This window comes from Salpingoeca rosetta (genome assembly GCF_000188695.1).
Source record: "Salpingoeca rosetta unplaced genomic scaffold supercont1.4, whole genome shotgun sequence".
Lineage (NCBI taxonomy): Eukaryota > Choanoflagellata > Craspedida > Salpingoecidae > Salpingoeca > Salpingoeca rosetta.
The window spans coordinates 1888651-1903234 of NW_004754930.1; the positions used below are offsets into that span (position 1 = coordinate 1888651).

Genomic DNA, 14584 nt, shown 5'->3' on the forward strand with positions numbered 1-14584 from the left:
GCCTTGTCCGTGGTGTACGCACCCCTGTCCAATCTTCTTGAGGTCTTTGTAGCGGTCCTTTGGTGCTGCAGGGTTGACCACCTCCCGTAACCGCGCAAGCACTTCCTCGTCTGACATCTTCTTCTTGCCCTTGTCCCTCTTCTGCACCTTCTGCTGCCCGGCGCTCGGCTTTGTCTCTGCCGCTGTTGTTGTCGGTGCTGATGATGACGGCGCCGCCTTGGCTGCCGGTTGTCTTGGTGCTGCAACAGGCGCGGGCTTGGAAATGGGCTGGTGTGTGTGTGTGTGTGTGTGTGTGTGTGTGTGTGTGTGTGTGTGTGTGTGTGTGTGTGTGTGTGTGTGTGTGTGTGTGTGTGTGTGTGTGGCAGAAGCGAAAGGGACCAACATGCACACGCACGTGCATGGAGGCGAGAGACGTCCAGCGGTGTGAGCAACAGCTTGCACAGGGGGCACAGTGACATCGCAAGCCGCAAGCCGCAACCAACAACCAACAACCAACAACCAACAACCAACAACAACAACAACAACAACAACGAGGGGCGGCAGCAGCAAACAAACAAACAAACAATCAGCCCAAACAAAAACAAACACCACCTGCCGTACCTTTGTCTTCTCCGACTTTGTAAACGCTGGCCTCTCGACCACGGGTGGGGGCTGTGGCGCCTCCTTGGCCGGTGCAGACTGTGGCTGCGGTTGCTTCGCTGCAGGGGCAGCCATCTTCACGCCCTGCTTCCCGCTCTTGCCGCTCTTCTTGTCTGTGTCGACCATAAACTTGACGCCCTCGCCATCAGCCGTGCCCTAAGGTTGCATGACGGAGAAGTGCGCGGTGAGGAGGTGCGAGACGCAGGGCAGCAGCGATACACGAACAAAAACAGCAGCAGCAGCAGCAGCAGCAGCAGCAGCAGCAGCAGCAGCGGTTGCAGTGCAAACACACACACAAAGGTGTCACAGTCACAAGTGCACACACAAACACACAGACACACACACATTCGCATGCACAATCGGTGGCGCTTAGCCCACCGCCAAAAGCGAGAGCATGCGTACCTGCACGTCCTCTGTGTAGAAGCCAAGCACATCAACCATCGCTTGCGGGTTCTTGGCGATCTCCTTCTTTGTGATACCGGAGACTTGCAGCAGCGCGCTCCATTGTGGCGGCAAGCCCTGTCAAGACAAAAACCGAAGCAAGCGGCACGTTCAACGAGAGGCAACACGTGTGCTGCGATGTGAGCTGCGTGTGTTGGAAGGTACTGCGAGGTGCGACCTCGCAACGTCATGCCGGGCCCCCACTCGCGGCTACGCAGTCACGCATGTCTGGCAGAGGGAGCATGACCAAACTCAGAAACAACACAGCATTGGGCGCAGGAAAGAAAGACTTGGCTGCCAACGTACGGAGAACTCGCCGGTTTCGGGATCAAAACCAACGTGCACCTCGTGCACAAAGTCAAGTGGCGCGGAGATGTCCACCTTGCGGACTGTGGAGAAGGTGCAACGAGTTGTCGATGAGCGTGAGCGTGTGCGTGGGCATGGTATTGCATGCACATGCATTTTTGTGTGTGTGTATTTGTGTGTGTGTATGTGTGTGTGTGTGTGTGTGCGTGCGTGTGTGCGTGATGGGTAGCAGCTGCTTGTTGGAGGCACCAAACTGGGTCCTGCCGGTGTGGCATTAGGGCAGAGCACAGCTGCAGTTGGCGCAGCGATGTTCGCCGACGCGGCAGCAACGCACAACGACACTCACCAGGAGGCCGGTCATCGCGGGCCTTGCTTGTGCTGCCAAACAAGCGGAACTTCTTCTTCTCAGATGCCTGGCGATGAGGCAAAGAAGGGTTCAACAGCACAAGCTTCATGTGAATGGGACATGGGAGGTAGGCAAGATGGCATGCATCACAACGATCAAGGGGAGCAAGAGCAGCATGCAGCTGTTACACAGCTTGCAGCAGAGACATCATCATGTGGAGAGAGGCAAACGGGGAGAGGCAAACGCACCATGCTGATGTTTCAATGATACGGTTGATCAGACACCACTCAAAGGTGAACAGCTATCGGGATCTCTGTGCTGTCATGCAAGGCAAGAAGCGCAGCGCCGTCAATGAGCCCCGAGATTCACACACAACACACACACACACACACACACACACACACACACACACACACACACACGCACCACCACCACCACCACACACACGTTCCCCAAGTTAGGGGCGAGCAGGCAGCAAACGATGCGCAGGCAAGGAAACAGGCCGAACAACGTACTCAGCCAGCCAACAACTGCACGAACGCAAACACACGCATGTGCATGCACACACACACACAAAGTAAGCGCAGACATTGGCGGCATTGGTGTGTTAACAGTCAAGCAGAACATACCTAACAGCGAGAACAGTCAACGATGAATGTGATGTCGTCTCGTGTGGAGTGAGCTGTTGCAAGTTGCTGGCTGGTCACCGGGCCCGCCACAAAACAAACAAAAAAAGTTGTGCAGGTGTCTTGCTTGGTTGGTTGGTTGATACGGGCAATGTGGCTGTTGCACCGAGCCACACGAAACGCTGCGTGTCCAAAAACAAACAGCAGCGAGAGCGGTGGGAAACGGCTGTTGGCTGCTGCTGTCTGTGATACGATACGAGGCAGCCTCAAGGGAGAGCAGCAAGGCAGGCGGAGGGAGTGTGTGTGTGTTTGTTGTGTGTCGTCTCGCTTCTTGTTCGGCAAACGATGAGTTGTGTGGTTGTGGCGGAAGCGACAACAGCAGCGGGAGCAGCCAAAAAAAAATATGACGAAAATCAGCCAAATCAAGCACAACACTTCCCTAACAGAGGTCGACTTGCAAATATGTGAAAACGTCTGTAAATTTTCGACGGGAACCGGAACAGAGACATGACAGCACAATTTATTGTTGCTGACAGTTTGTGGGAACTTGCTCGCTGCTGCTCGCTGTGCGTTTTTTCCCGCACAACGATCACATCCTGATTCACCGACAAGCAGAGCAGGGCAGAGTGGCAGAAGAAGCAAAGAAGTGAGTGGCGGGGCTTGTCTCGTCCGCAACGTGAGGGTTGGAGCAAAGACAACAAGGCACAAAGGGGCGAGGGAGAGCGGTGAAGCGGGTTTACCTTTTGATTGATGGTGTGTGTTTGTTGCGGTGAAACGGCAGCCACGTGGCTTCGTTGTGTCGTTTGGCGCGGTCTCGCGCTACGAAATTGGCGGTTATCATGGAGTGGCGTGGAGGGGGGAATGGGTTGCGTTGCATGCTTGATGACCTGCATGACTGTGCGGCGATGAACAACGCTCGTTGGCATTGTGGTATTGTGGTGTGGTTTACTGGCGAGTGTTGGTGGTCTGTCAGTCTGATGACTGTTGATGGGTCTTGTTTCCATGCTCAAGGACTCAAATAACCTTTTTTTTTTCTTTTTTTTTTTGTGGTGTGCCACACGGCAGACGCACACGTTGTCTCGACCGTGGGCCGGACCACATACCCGCCTGCATGGAATCGTCTGGGTGAGCGCGGTCAAGGCGTGTCCTGAACGGCACTGCCTGGCCTGCGTGCATGCATGCTTGCTTGCTTGCCACGTCTTGTCGCACCAGCACAGCATGCTCGCACACAAAGACACGTCGACACACATATCCGCATGTCGGACACACATATTTTCCGCATTGTATCGATGCTCCGATGGCGGGTTGTCTTGCGCACACACACACACACACACACACACACATACACACACACACACACGCACGCACACGCGCGCACTTGCACATGCACACACGCGCACTTACAAACCATCCACACGCACATGCACACACTGCCACTCTTTGGTCCCGCCACTGATTCGTCTGCTTGGCTCGGATGTGGTCGACAACAGCAGCTCCAACCCGAAGAAGCGAGCCAAGTACGTGAATGATGGCACGCGTGCTGAACTTGCAGCTGGCTGGCCCATGGAATTGTTCCCCACACAACCATTCTTCCCCACACAACCATTCTTCCAACGTGATGTGGTGTGATGTCGTGGCATTGCAACACAATAATGCATGTTTGCATCCGCTCATGCATGTTTGTGTGCTCCAACGACTCGCCTTGCAGGAGGAAACCACGAGCCGCTGACGTTACCATCAGCGGCAGCAGCAGCAGCAGCAGCAGTAGCAACAGCGGCGCGAACAGCGGGAACAACAGCGGCAGCGAGAGCGTCAGCTCCAGGACCAGATCAAGGACCTCAACGCCCCTGCCGCCCTCGTACGTGGCGTCGTATGGTGCCTGTGGTCCTGTGGTGTAGTTCATCAGTGTCGCGTGCTGTCGTCTTGCTGCCTGCGCTGTGCATGAGCGTGTGCCAAGAGTACTCGCGCGCTCGTACACCTCATGCCCTTAACCATTTCCTTGTCTTGCTCATTGTTGTTTGTGCCTTCCTCATGTGTGCTTTGCTGAACTGTTTGCACGTGCGTGCCCCGTGGTGCAGGGGTGACGCCGCAAGCGACACCCTTCCTCCTCCTCCTCCTCGCCGCAGCTCGCGCCGGAAAGCAAAGAAGGCCACCCAACCCAGCGAGGCCGCCACTAGCGCCACAACCAGCAAGAAGAGCACAAGCAGCAAGGCCAGCAGCAGCAGCAGCCGCCGCAACAAGGGCCAGGCCAAGCGAAAGGCGGTTGCAACAAGCGAGTGGATCGAGGAAGACATCGACACTGCTGACACTGCTGACACCGGCACCACCACTGCCACCACCGCGGACACCGCTACCAGCAGCAGCAGCACCAGACGAAGCAGACAAAGCGGCGTCTCCCAGCGCAAGCGCGCCAAGACACGTCGCAGAAGCCACGCACCCTCACCACCGCGTACGCCAGCAGCGGCGCCAAGAATTTGCAGCAGCAGCAGCAGCAGCAGTAGTGGCAGCGGCACCACAGGACCCGCATCCTCATCTTCATCTCGACGGCGCGCAAGCAGGCCATCTCAGAGGCAGCGCCGACAGCAGTTACAGCAGCAGCAGTTACACCAGCAGCAACAACAAGCACGCCATCGTCCGCAGCCAGACATGTCCGACAGAGCTGGTGAGTGCGCAGTGGCACGCATGACGCTGGGTGTGTGAGTGTGAGTGTGAGTGTGAGTGTGAGTGTGAGTGTGAGTGTGAGTGTGTGAGTGTGAGTGTGTGAGTGTGAGTTTGAGTGTGTGTGTGTGTGTGTGTGTTGGCATGTTTTGCAGTGCCAGCGGTTTTCCTCAGCACGCCTTTTTTTTTTCTCACCTTCCGGCTGCCTCCCTGTGTGTGCGCGTGTTCAGAGTCGTTTATGGCGGGCCTGCCCTTCCACCAGATTTTCGGCGCGCCACTCATGCAGCAGCGCGGCGGCTCGTCAGGTACACGTGCTTGTTGGTTTGGTTATGTGCTGTTGTGTGTGCGTGCATGTGTGTATGCGGCACAAGGGTTGTGCCTGTGTTTGCTGTGTTACTTCTCCGCGCCCATAGAGCGTGTGCGTGCGTGCGTGCTTGAAACACGCAGCCCAACTCGCAGCTCAACTCAGCCCCGCGTGTATGCGTGGTGTGTACACAGGCATCGTTGCTGGGTTGAAATCGGGTGATTTCCTGCAAAAGGAGCATGCCCTCGACACCCTCAACACCGTACGTCGCAGCGTGCTTTTGCAGCGCTTGTTTGTGTCTCCGCGCACCGCGTGCATTTGTTCGTGTTTCCTTTCTCTTCGCCTTCTTTGGGTCTGCGATGCGCATACACACGAACGTGATGCCTGCCTCTGCTTAGCTACCTCCTGCTGACTCACTACATTTGCCCCTCCCCCGCTCCACGCACTGCAAACACACACGAATGCATGCGTGTGCATTTGGTTTGTTTGCGTAGAAATTTCTGATGGAGCCAGCGGAGCAGTGGCGATCGCTCCCCTTTGAGGAAATCATCGATGCTTTGGTGAGCCAGCCAGCCAGCCAGCCAGTTGTGTTGTGCCGTCTGCGCGCGCGCGTGTGTGTCTGTAAATTTGCGTGTGATCTTGTTTGTTGGTGTGTGTGCGCGCGCTTTGGGTTTGTTTGCGTGCTCGCGTCTGTGCCTGATTGTCTCGTTGACGTGCGTGTTATGCAGCTGCTTGCTACTCATCTCGCACATCGCGCAATACCACCGAATACCACGCAATACGACGCAATGTCACGCACTGCCCCTTGCAGGATGCCATCATCAAATCCATGAGCCCTGAGGACGCCCACCTTGTACGTCAACCCCATCCATAATCTATGTTCCCGGTTCTTCAACTCCATTGCACGCACTCTGCCTCGTTACTCTTTTTCTGTCTGTCTGCCTGTCTCTCTCTCTCAATATCTCTCTCTCTCAATATCTCTCTCTCTCTCTCTCTCTCTCTCTCTCTCTCTCTCTCTCTCTTTCTCCCCCCCCCCACATGCCTCTTTCATTTCCATCCTTTTCCCTCACTCCACCACGATCGCTTTTCTTGTTCCCCCTTCGCCTTCACCCCCAATCGCTTGATGTGCTGTGCTATTGTTTTTCTGCCATATTGGTGTGGTGTGCAGGCGTCGCGCGCTGCCCGCGCTGCGTCGAGTCTTCTCGAGGCGCGGCCGCAGACTGCAAGCATCGTTGCCAAGCTGGGCCCCGCCATCATGTTTAGGGTACGGTGGTTTACTGTGTGCGCACGCGTGAGCTCAATGTGTGTGCGCATGTTCGTACGTGCGTGAAGAAAGGCCCACGCTCCACAATGCGCGCGTGGGGTCAGGCTCACGTGCGCACCTTCCGTGTCGCATGCCCATGCTCATTGGTGCCATCTTATTCAAGCCCTCACGACACGTGCGACACGTGCACCGTTGCTGATGGTGGTGTTGTTTCAACGTTTAGTTCCAGCAAATGGACATGGACTTTACGGAGGCTGGCCTGGCGTGCCTGAAGCGGCTGGCGCGCGAAGCTCCAACAGAAGTCCTGCAGCTGGTGCGTGCACCCGTGTCGACATGCCTTTCCATTCTGGCTGTCTGTGTCTGAATGTGGATGTTTCGTGTGTGTCTCTTTCGTGTGTGTATCTTTTCTTGTGTGTGTGTGTGTGTATCTTTTCTTGTGTGTGTGCTCTTCTCTCACTTGCGCTTCTTGTATCCGCTCCTGCCTCACTTCTTTCTGCGTGTTGTTCCACCCTGCCCCCTCCCCTTTCCATTCCCGCCCCGCCAACAGAATGCCGTGCCAACGGTGACGATGATGATCGACTTCTTCATGGGCGCCTCCCAGAAGGACGCCATTGAGCTCATCTCCTCCGCCGCAGACGTGTGCGACGCGTCCACCTTCCCCCAGCACATGCGGGAGGCTGTGTCGGGCCTGACGCAATTTCTCCGCATGTTTGCCGTGCGCGACCCCGCAGTTGTGGAGGCAACGTGCGTGCTGTTCTTCAAGCTCACCCGCAACCTGGCTGCGTCGCCGGAGCACGTGGAGGCCCTGGCCAGCGACGGCCTCCCCGCCGTCTTTGTGCAGATTCTGCAGACCAAGCCGCTGCCCATTGCGCGGGAGGGGCTGACGGCCGTGCTGGCGTCGCTGGCCCTCATGGCGCGGTCGTCCACGGCAACGGCGGTGGCGCTGGTGCAAGACGACGCGCTGCTGCCCATGCTCAAGATGGCTCTCACCGACGCAAAGCACCGCAGCCGCCGCGCTGGCAGCACTCGTGGTGCTGATGGCACCGGCGCGGGGACAGCAGGTGCAGACGAGGACGTTGGTGTTGATGACGAGGGCGATGATGACGATGACGTTGCTGTTGTGGAGGGTGGTGCCGAAGACACGGCCACTGGCGCAAGCGCGCAACAGGGACAGGGACAGGAGGACGAGAAGCAGGAGAATCAGGGTGGTGCTGGCATTGGCATGCAGTTGCGCGCCAACCAGCTGCTGCATGTGGTGGCCCTGATCCGCCACCTGCTCCCGCCGCTGCCGACAACCCACCCATTCCACACGTTTACGCGCGACGTGCTGCCCACGGACGACGAGGCCGTGTGGGAGTGGCGCAGCGGGGCCAGCACGTGGCGGCCCTACACCACCGCCGCCACCGCCAGCATCGAGCGCGCATATGCCACGGGCGCGCCCTCTGTCACCATAACCGTCGGCTCGCAGACGTTTGTGGTGGACGTGCAGCGCATGCGGCAGATCAACCTGTCCTCGCACGGCGTGCGGGAGGTGCGGCGCACGGAGCGGCCAGCACCACCGCCCCCATCTGGTGACGCACTGCACAAGCACTACGCGCAGCACCCGGCCGCCTTGTCCAGCATGATTGTTGAGCTGATCCGCCCGCTGTTTGAGCTCTACCTTGCCAGCGCGCGCACGGACATCCACGCCGAATTTGCCCACACGCTCGTGCGCATGGTGCACGCTGCGACGCCGCCGACGCTGGTTGAGTCGCTGCGGTCCGTGTCCATGTCAAACTACCTGGCGCAGATGCTGCACTCGCGCGAGCCCGTGGTGGTGATGGGCGCGCTGGCCACGGCCTCGTGCCTGCTGCAGCGGCTACCGGACATTTTCGCCGTCCACTTCCGCCGCAAGGGCGTGCTGCATCGCGTGGAGCAGCTGTGCAAGATGCGCGTGGAAGTGGTGGCGCCCACGCCGGCGACGCCAGGCGCATCCACAGCAGCGGCGGAGGGAGGGTCAACGCCGTCCACGCCGGCAGCGGCAACAGCAGCGACACCCGCCACGCCCTCGGACGCGTTGTCTGCACCCTCCCCGCACGCAGCCATGCTGTCGCTGCAGCGCAGAAACACGGCGGCGGCGCGCGAGGAGAGCAGGAACATGCGCCGACGCGCCCGCAAGCAGCGCATGATGCAGGCGAAGAAGGTCGCGTACGACTTTGCTCGCGAGGCTTTTGGCGACGTGCTGGCCTCCACGGAGGCAGACGCCGACATCGACGCCATCATCTCGTCAGTACACTTTCATCTGTTGATGCGCAGTTCGTGGTTGTGCGTGTGCGTGTACTTGTGTGTGTGTGTGTGTACTTGTGTGTGTACTTGTGTGTGTACTTGTGTGTGGTTGTGTGTACCCTCGTGTGTGTACTCGTGTGTGTGTGTCTGCCTATGCGTGCGCGTGGGTTTGTATTTGTGTGTTCACGTGCGCCCATGCTTGTGTTCTTCATGTTGCGTTTGCGCGCACATTCACTTGCGCTGTTATGATGTTGCCACCTTGTGAATTCTTCGTCGTCTGCTTTCCTTGTGTTACCCCTCATCCCATCACGGTCACGTTCGCACAACACTCGGTGCTCAATGCTCAACGGGCAATCTCACCCCCCCCCCCTCTTATGCCCCCAACATTTGCCACCATTTGCCACCATTCGCTGCTTGCGCAGGGCGGTGAAAGCGGCGACGTCGGAGTTGCGTGCAGCCACGTCCCCGTTTGACCAGGACAAGGCCAGTGCCGCGCTGACGAAGCTGTCTGACCTGTGTTCAGGCAATGCAGACGGCATGACGGCCTTTGAGTTCACCCACTACGGTACGGCACACGCCCTCGCCACATTCCTGACGGTGGAGGATGACACGACCCCGCACAGGCTTGCGCTCTTTGCCCACCTGTTTCTCGTGCACGACGCGGCCAAGTTACATGCGCTGCAACGCCTGCTTGATCTGGTGCACGGCGCCCTCAACCTCAACGAGAACTTTGAGTCGTCGGGCCCGACCAAGCAGCAGTTTGAGCGGCGCAACTTCACCGTACGCGTCTCCCGCGCCGCTGATGAGAAGAACCTGGGCAGCGTCGACCTCAACCTCTCCGTGCCTTCCACAGTCACCGTCCAGGTGCGCTGTGTGTCATGCGTTTGTGTGGGGTGTCTGCGCGTGCTGTGTTTGTTTCATGTTCGTGCGCGCATTCGCTTTTTCCATTCACTCTTTCCATTCACTCTTTCCATTCACTCTTTCCATTTGCTCTTTCCATTCACTCTTTCCACTGCTCTTGAGCATGCACTCACGCTCCAACCCCACACACAACCTTGACCCCTCTCCCTCGTCACGCCCCACGTGTTTCAGGCGCTGTATGACTATGTGGACAAGCACCTGAAGCAGGCGCGGACGGGCCCCGACCGCCTGCGCGAGGCACACCGCCTCCTGCGCCGGCACACCGAGGCACAGCGGCGACGCAGGCAGCAGCAGCAGCAGCAAGAGGGCGGTGGTGGTGATGATGGTGGCGAGGGCACACGTCGACGGTCCTCCCGGCGGCGCGGGCAGCAGCAGCCGGCGCTTGGTGGTGCTGATGCTGATGCTGGTGGTGATGGCGACGAAGACACGACGGGCAGCGACACCACGCGTACGCACGCCCGTCGCTTGCGGCGGTCCGCCCGGCGGCACGGCGCTCGCAGAGGAGGCAGCAACGGCAACGATGGCGGTGACGAAGACGCTGGTCTTGGCAGCGGGGACGCGGCGTCGGACCTGCTGTCTGCGATTGCTGCCACGCTGCGGTCACGTGGGCGCGCTCCCGGCAATGACGAAGACAACGAGGACGAGGATGACGATGGTGACGGCGACGTGAATGAGGATGGGCTTGAGGCCGAAGAAGTGCTGCGCTACTTGCTGGGCGGAGGCGGTGAAGACGAGGAGGAGGAAGAAGCCGATCTCGAGGCGCAGGAGGAGGAGGGCGATGAGGAGACGCCGGCAGATGCACCCCAGAAGGTTGTGGTTGACGACGCTGGCGACGACGCTGAAGGTGGTGCTGATGCGGACGATGATGATGGGCATGGCAATGCGGGTGATGGCGGTGCTTCGACGGGCTCCAACGCGAGTACCCGTGCTCGCTTGTCGCGCACCTCTCGTTCACGCGCATCTCGACTCCGTCACCAACGCCTTGCACGCAGCGATTCAGGTGAGCGCGTGCGTGCAATATGTCGTGATGTTGTGATGTTGCAATGTTGGGCTGTGTGTTGTGCGCGCGCGCAAGGGAACAAGACGTGCTTGCGCCTGGAATGCGTGTTCGTGTAGTTAAATGGTCGCAGCTGTACATTTCTGTCTTGTCCCCCCCCCCACACACACACACTCACGCATCTCGTTGTGACATCATCTGCTTGCATTCGCAGGCCAATCTGTGCTGCGCATCTCCGCCGGGGATGACTGGTGGAAGGTGATTGCAAAGGGCTTCCGCAACAAGAACGCCCTCGACCTCACGCTCAACGGGCAGGTGCTGCCGTGGAACTACTCCATGATCCAGGCGGTGCGCGAGCTCACCTCCGCCTCCCGCCCAGCCAGCCGCAGCGGCAGCCGCACACCAGGAGTGGACGCATCTTCCACCGGCGGCAGTGACGACATGCCAACACGCGTTCACGTGAAGTACCGCAAGGCCAGCGCCCGCTCACGCCAGGTGTCGGTGCAGAGCCTGCGGCCAGACTCGCGCACGGGTGGCGCCGGCATTGGCGGTGTTGGTGGCGGGGACGCAGATGGCGCGGCGACCACGCTTGACCTGCCGGCAGCGGCCACGTCCATCACGCAAGCGGAGGAAGTGGCAGACCTGCTCCGCATCCTGCGCGTGCTGCACATCCTGGCCACGGACGGTGTGCGTTGGATTGGCGCCTATGCTGCAGCCGCCATCGCCATCTCGCCAGCCGCGTTTATCAACCGCCGCCTGGCCGCCAAGATCATGCGCGAGGTGGCCAACACGCAAGCGCTCACCAGCGGCACGTTTCCGGACTGGGTGACGGACGCCATGTCCTGCTGCCCGTTTGTGCTGTCGTACGACCAGCGCGTGCGCTTCTTCCGCTACACGGCGTTTGGCTGTGCGCTCGGCCTGCGCTACCTGACGGGCGACGCCGGCGAGGGCGACAACCAGCCGCTCGCGCAGAGCAAAGTGCAGGTCTCGCGCAAGCACCTGCTGGCAAGCACGGCGCACATCATGCACCTGTACGCCACGCACCCGACTGAGCTCTCCGTGAGCTTTGTCGGGGAGGTGGGCACCGGGATTGGGCCCACGCTCGAGTACTACGCCCGCACGTGCGAGCAGTTTCAGCGGCGCGACCTCAACCTCTGGCGTGACAGCAGCAGCAGCAGCAGCAGCAGCAGCAACAGCAGCAGCAGCACCACCACCACCACCACTGGCAGCAGTGGTGACGGTGGTGATGCAGTCGCCAAGGCAGAGGAGGCCGATGAGGAGAAGAAGGAGAAGACGAAGGAGGAGGAGAAGCAGACGAAGCAAGAGGAACAGCAGCAGGTGCGTGAGGGCGGCGATACCAGCGCAACAGCGGGTGATTCCAGCGAGCACGAGTTTGTGTTTTCGCCGCAGGGCCTGTACCCCAAGCCCGTGCACGCGCTGGGTGAGCGCGAGGGGTACATCTTTGAGCTGTTTGGCGCGTTTGTGGCCAAGGCCATGCAGGACAACCGCCCGCTTGACCTGAACCTGAGCCCGGCGTTTTACGGGTGGATGGTTGGCGCGCCGCCGTGCACGCTCGCAGACGTGCGGGATGTGGACGAGGGCCTGTACAAGTCGCTGGTGAAGCTGCAAGCAGCGGCTGATGCGAAGAAGGCCGTGGACAATGACACCTCCCTCGACGCAGCGGCGCGCGCAGAAAAGCTTGCCGCCATCACGGTGGACGGGTGCCCTGTTGAGGACCTGTGCTTGGACTTTACGCTGCCGGGCCACCCTGACGTGTCGCTTGGTCAGGCCGGTGCAGACACGCCTGTGACGCTGGAGAACCTCGGCGAGTATGTGGCCGCTGTTGTTGATTTTACGCTCCTGCGCGGCGTGCGGGATGCAATGACCAGCTTCACAGCCGGCTTTGCCGCCGTGTTTGACATGCGCACCCTCACCCTCTTCACCGTCGAGGAGGTGCGTCTTGTTTGTGGGGACGCGAGAAGGGGGGGGGGGAGTGACAGTGAGAGGGGAGGGCAGTGAGAGGGGAGGGCAGAGGTTTGCTGGTAATGTGTTTGGATGTATGTGTGTGTATGTGTGTGTGTCGATGCATGTTTGTGCATGGTTGTGACCGTGTGTAATTGTGTGTGCGTGTGTGTATATGTGCGAGTATGTGTGTGATTCAGTGTGCTTGTTTCTGGATGTGCGCTCTTTGAACCGGCTGCTCACGGTTTGGCTTGGTGCATGTGGTGGTGTTGGTTTGCGCGTGCACAGGTTCGCACCGTTGTGTGCGGTTCTCGCGTGGAATCGTGGGACTACGATGGTGAGCAGCCATGATCTCGTGGTCACCACCTGTGATGTGATGTGCATGCAGCGGTGTTGTTGCGGAGGGCTGTTCAGGCAGAGTTCATTGCCACGCTTTACATCTCATCACCCCCTCCCCTTTGCTCATCCCCACTTGTGTTTCGATTGCCTCCCTCTGCCCCCCCCCCCTCCCCAAACACGGCATGTTTTGTTGTCAGAGCTGCGCGCGTGCATCAAGGCCGAGCACGGGTACGATTCATCGTCGCCGCAGGTGCAGCAGCTGCTGGAGGTCCTGGTGGAGCTTGATGTCGACAACAAGCGGAAGTTTGTGCAGTTTCTCACGGGCTCGCCAAACCTTCCTGTCGGAGGTGCGGTTTGCGGTGTGGTGTGGTGTGTGTGTGGGGGGGGGGGTTGTGTTCGTGGTGTGATCATGGATTTGTGATGTGGCGTGCTTGTGGTGGGGTGTGCGTTTGGCTGTCTTGGCTGGTCTTTATGCTGTGGATTTTTCCTGCCTGCCATTCGTCTGCATGATGCGAGGTGATGTGACTTGTAATTTTGATCAGTGCACTGTGATTTCTGCCACAACGTTTCCCTCACCGCCCCCCCCCCTTCTTCTTCCTCCCCGCTTTTTCGGTGCATCAGGCTTCAAGGCGCTCAAGCCGCCGTTTACCGTTGTGATGAAGGACGCGCAGGGCCTGTCCCCAGACCAGGTGCTCCCCTCTGTCATGACGTGCCAAAACTACTTCAAGATGCCCACGTACAGCAGCAAGGACGTGTTGCGCGAGAAGCTCCTCATGGCCATCACCGAAGGACAGGGCAGCTTTGACCTCTCTTGAGTGGACGGCACGCGTGATCACCAGCAGCACACGGGGACGAATGTCAACAGACGTGTTGTGTGTGTGTGTGTGTGTGTGTGTGTGTGTGTGTGTGTGTGTGTGTGTGTGTGTGTGTGTGTGTGTGTGTGGCTATGATGGCAAGACCAAGCCGTTTCTTCCCAACACCAAGCGAGCCAGATCTTAGAGTGCCAGCCCAATAAACTACATGGGTCAACACAATCACATGGTTGCTTGTTTGGAGAACGTGTTTACTTGCAACCAGAAGCTCGGCGGCCGGCAACGTTTGCGGAACAAAAGCGCACGCACGCACACGCACGCACGCACACGCATGCACACACACACACACACGCACACACACACACACGCACACGCACACAGAGGGCCAATAAGTAGGCGAGTTGGAGTTCGGACGAGGGCATGAGGCATCCATCAGTCCGCGATGGCGAGAACGCCAAGCGTGATGTAGCGCTGTGCAGTGATGCGTGGGTTGGCGCCGGGCAGGTCAGCCACCTTCATCACCGTGTTGACGGGAATCTCTTGCATCTGCTTTGCCAGCGTCCAATCCTCGTCCGAAAACTGCATCACCCACCTGCGCGGGGTTGGGCGAAACAGGGCATGTGTATGTGTGTGTGTGTGTGTGTGTGTGTGTGTGTGTGTGTGTGTGTGTGTGTGTGTGTGTGTGTGTGTGTGTGTGTGTGTGT

The 14584-nt window shown here is 59.1% G+C and overlaps 3 protein-coding genes across 3 annotated transcripts in view; 1 reads left to right on the forward strand and 2 right to left on the reverse strand.

Annotated features, from left to right (window-relative positions):
* Positions 1-2762, reverse strand: part of PTSG_01477 (STE/STE20/PAKA protein kinase) — a 5951-nt gene extending 3189 nt beyond the window's left edge. Inside the window, exons 1-7 of the mRNA XM_004997395.1 lie at positions 2362-2762; positions 1981-2050; positions 1733-1799; positions 1387-1469; positions 1042-1158; positions 601-795; positions 23-267 (exon numbers count right to left, since the gene is read on the reverse strand). Of these exons, the coding sequence (XP_004997452.1) occupies positions 23-267; positions 601-795; positions 1042-1158; positions 1387-1469; positions 1733-1799; positions 1981-1983 (710 nt within the window). The 5' untranslated portion in view covers positions 1984-2050; positions 2362-2762. The remainder of the gene's footprint in view (positions 1-22; positions 268-600; positions 796-1041; positions 1159-1386; positions 1470-1732; positions 1800-1980; positions 2051-2361) is intronic.
* Positions 2763-3832: 1070 nt separating this feature from the next.
* Positions 3833-14095, forward strand: PTSG_11742 (uncharacterized protein; the record flags this gene model as incomplete). The annotated part of the gene is made up of 16 exons (XM_004997396.1): positions 3833-3837; positions 4067-4216; positions 4437-4777; positions 5247-5321; positions 5515-5582; positions 5815-5880; positions 6132-6173; positions 6489-6584; positions 6808-6897; positions 7132-8849; positions 9272-9713; positions 9942-10770; positions 10982-12720; positions 13018-13066; positions 13266-13415; positions 13690-14095. The coding sequence occupies 16 exons, from the start codon at positions 3833-3835 to the stop codon at positions 13881-13883; spliced, it is 6054 nt and encodes a 2017-aa protein (XP_004997453.1). The 3' UTR covers positions 13884-14095.
* Position 14096: 1 nt separating this feature from the next.
* PTSG_01480 (uncharacterized protein) overlaps positions 14097-14584 on the reverse strand; it is a 3846-nt gene continuing 3358 nt past the window's right edge. The window contains exon 9 of the mRNA XM_004997397.1: positions 14097-14472. Within this exon, the coding sequence (XP_004997454.1) occupies positions 14313-14472 (160 nt within the window). The 3' untranslated portion in view covers positions 14097-14312. The remainder of the gene's footprint in view (positions 14473-14584) is intronic.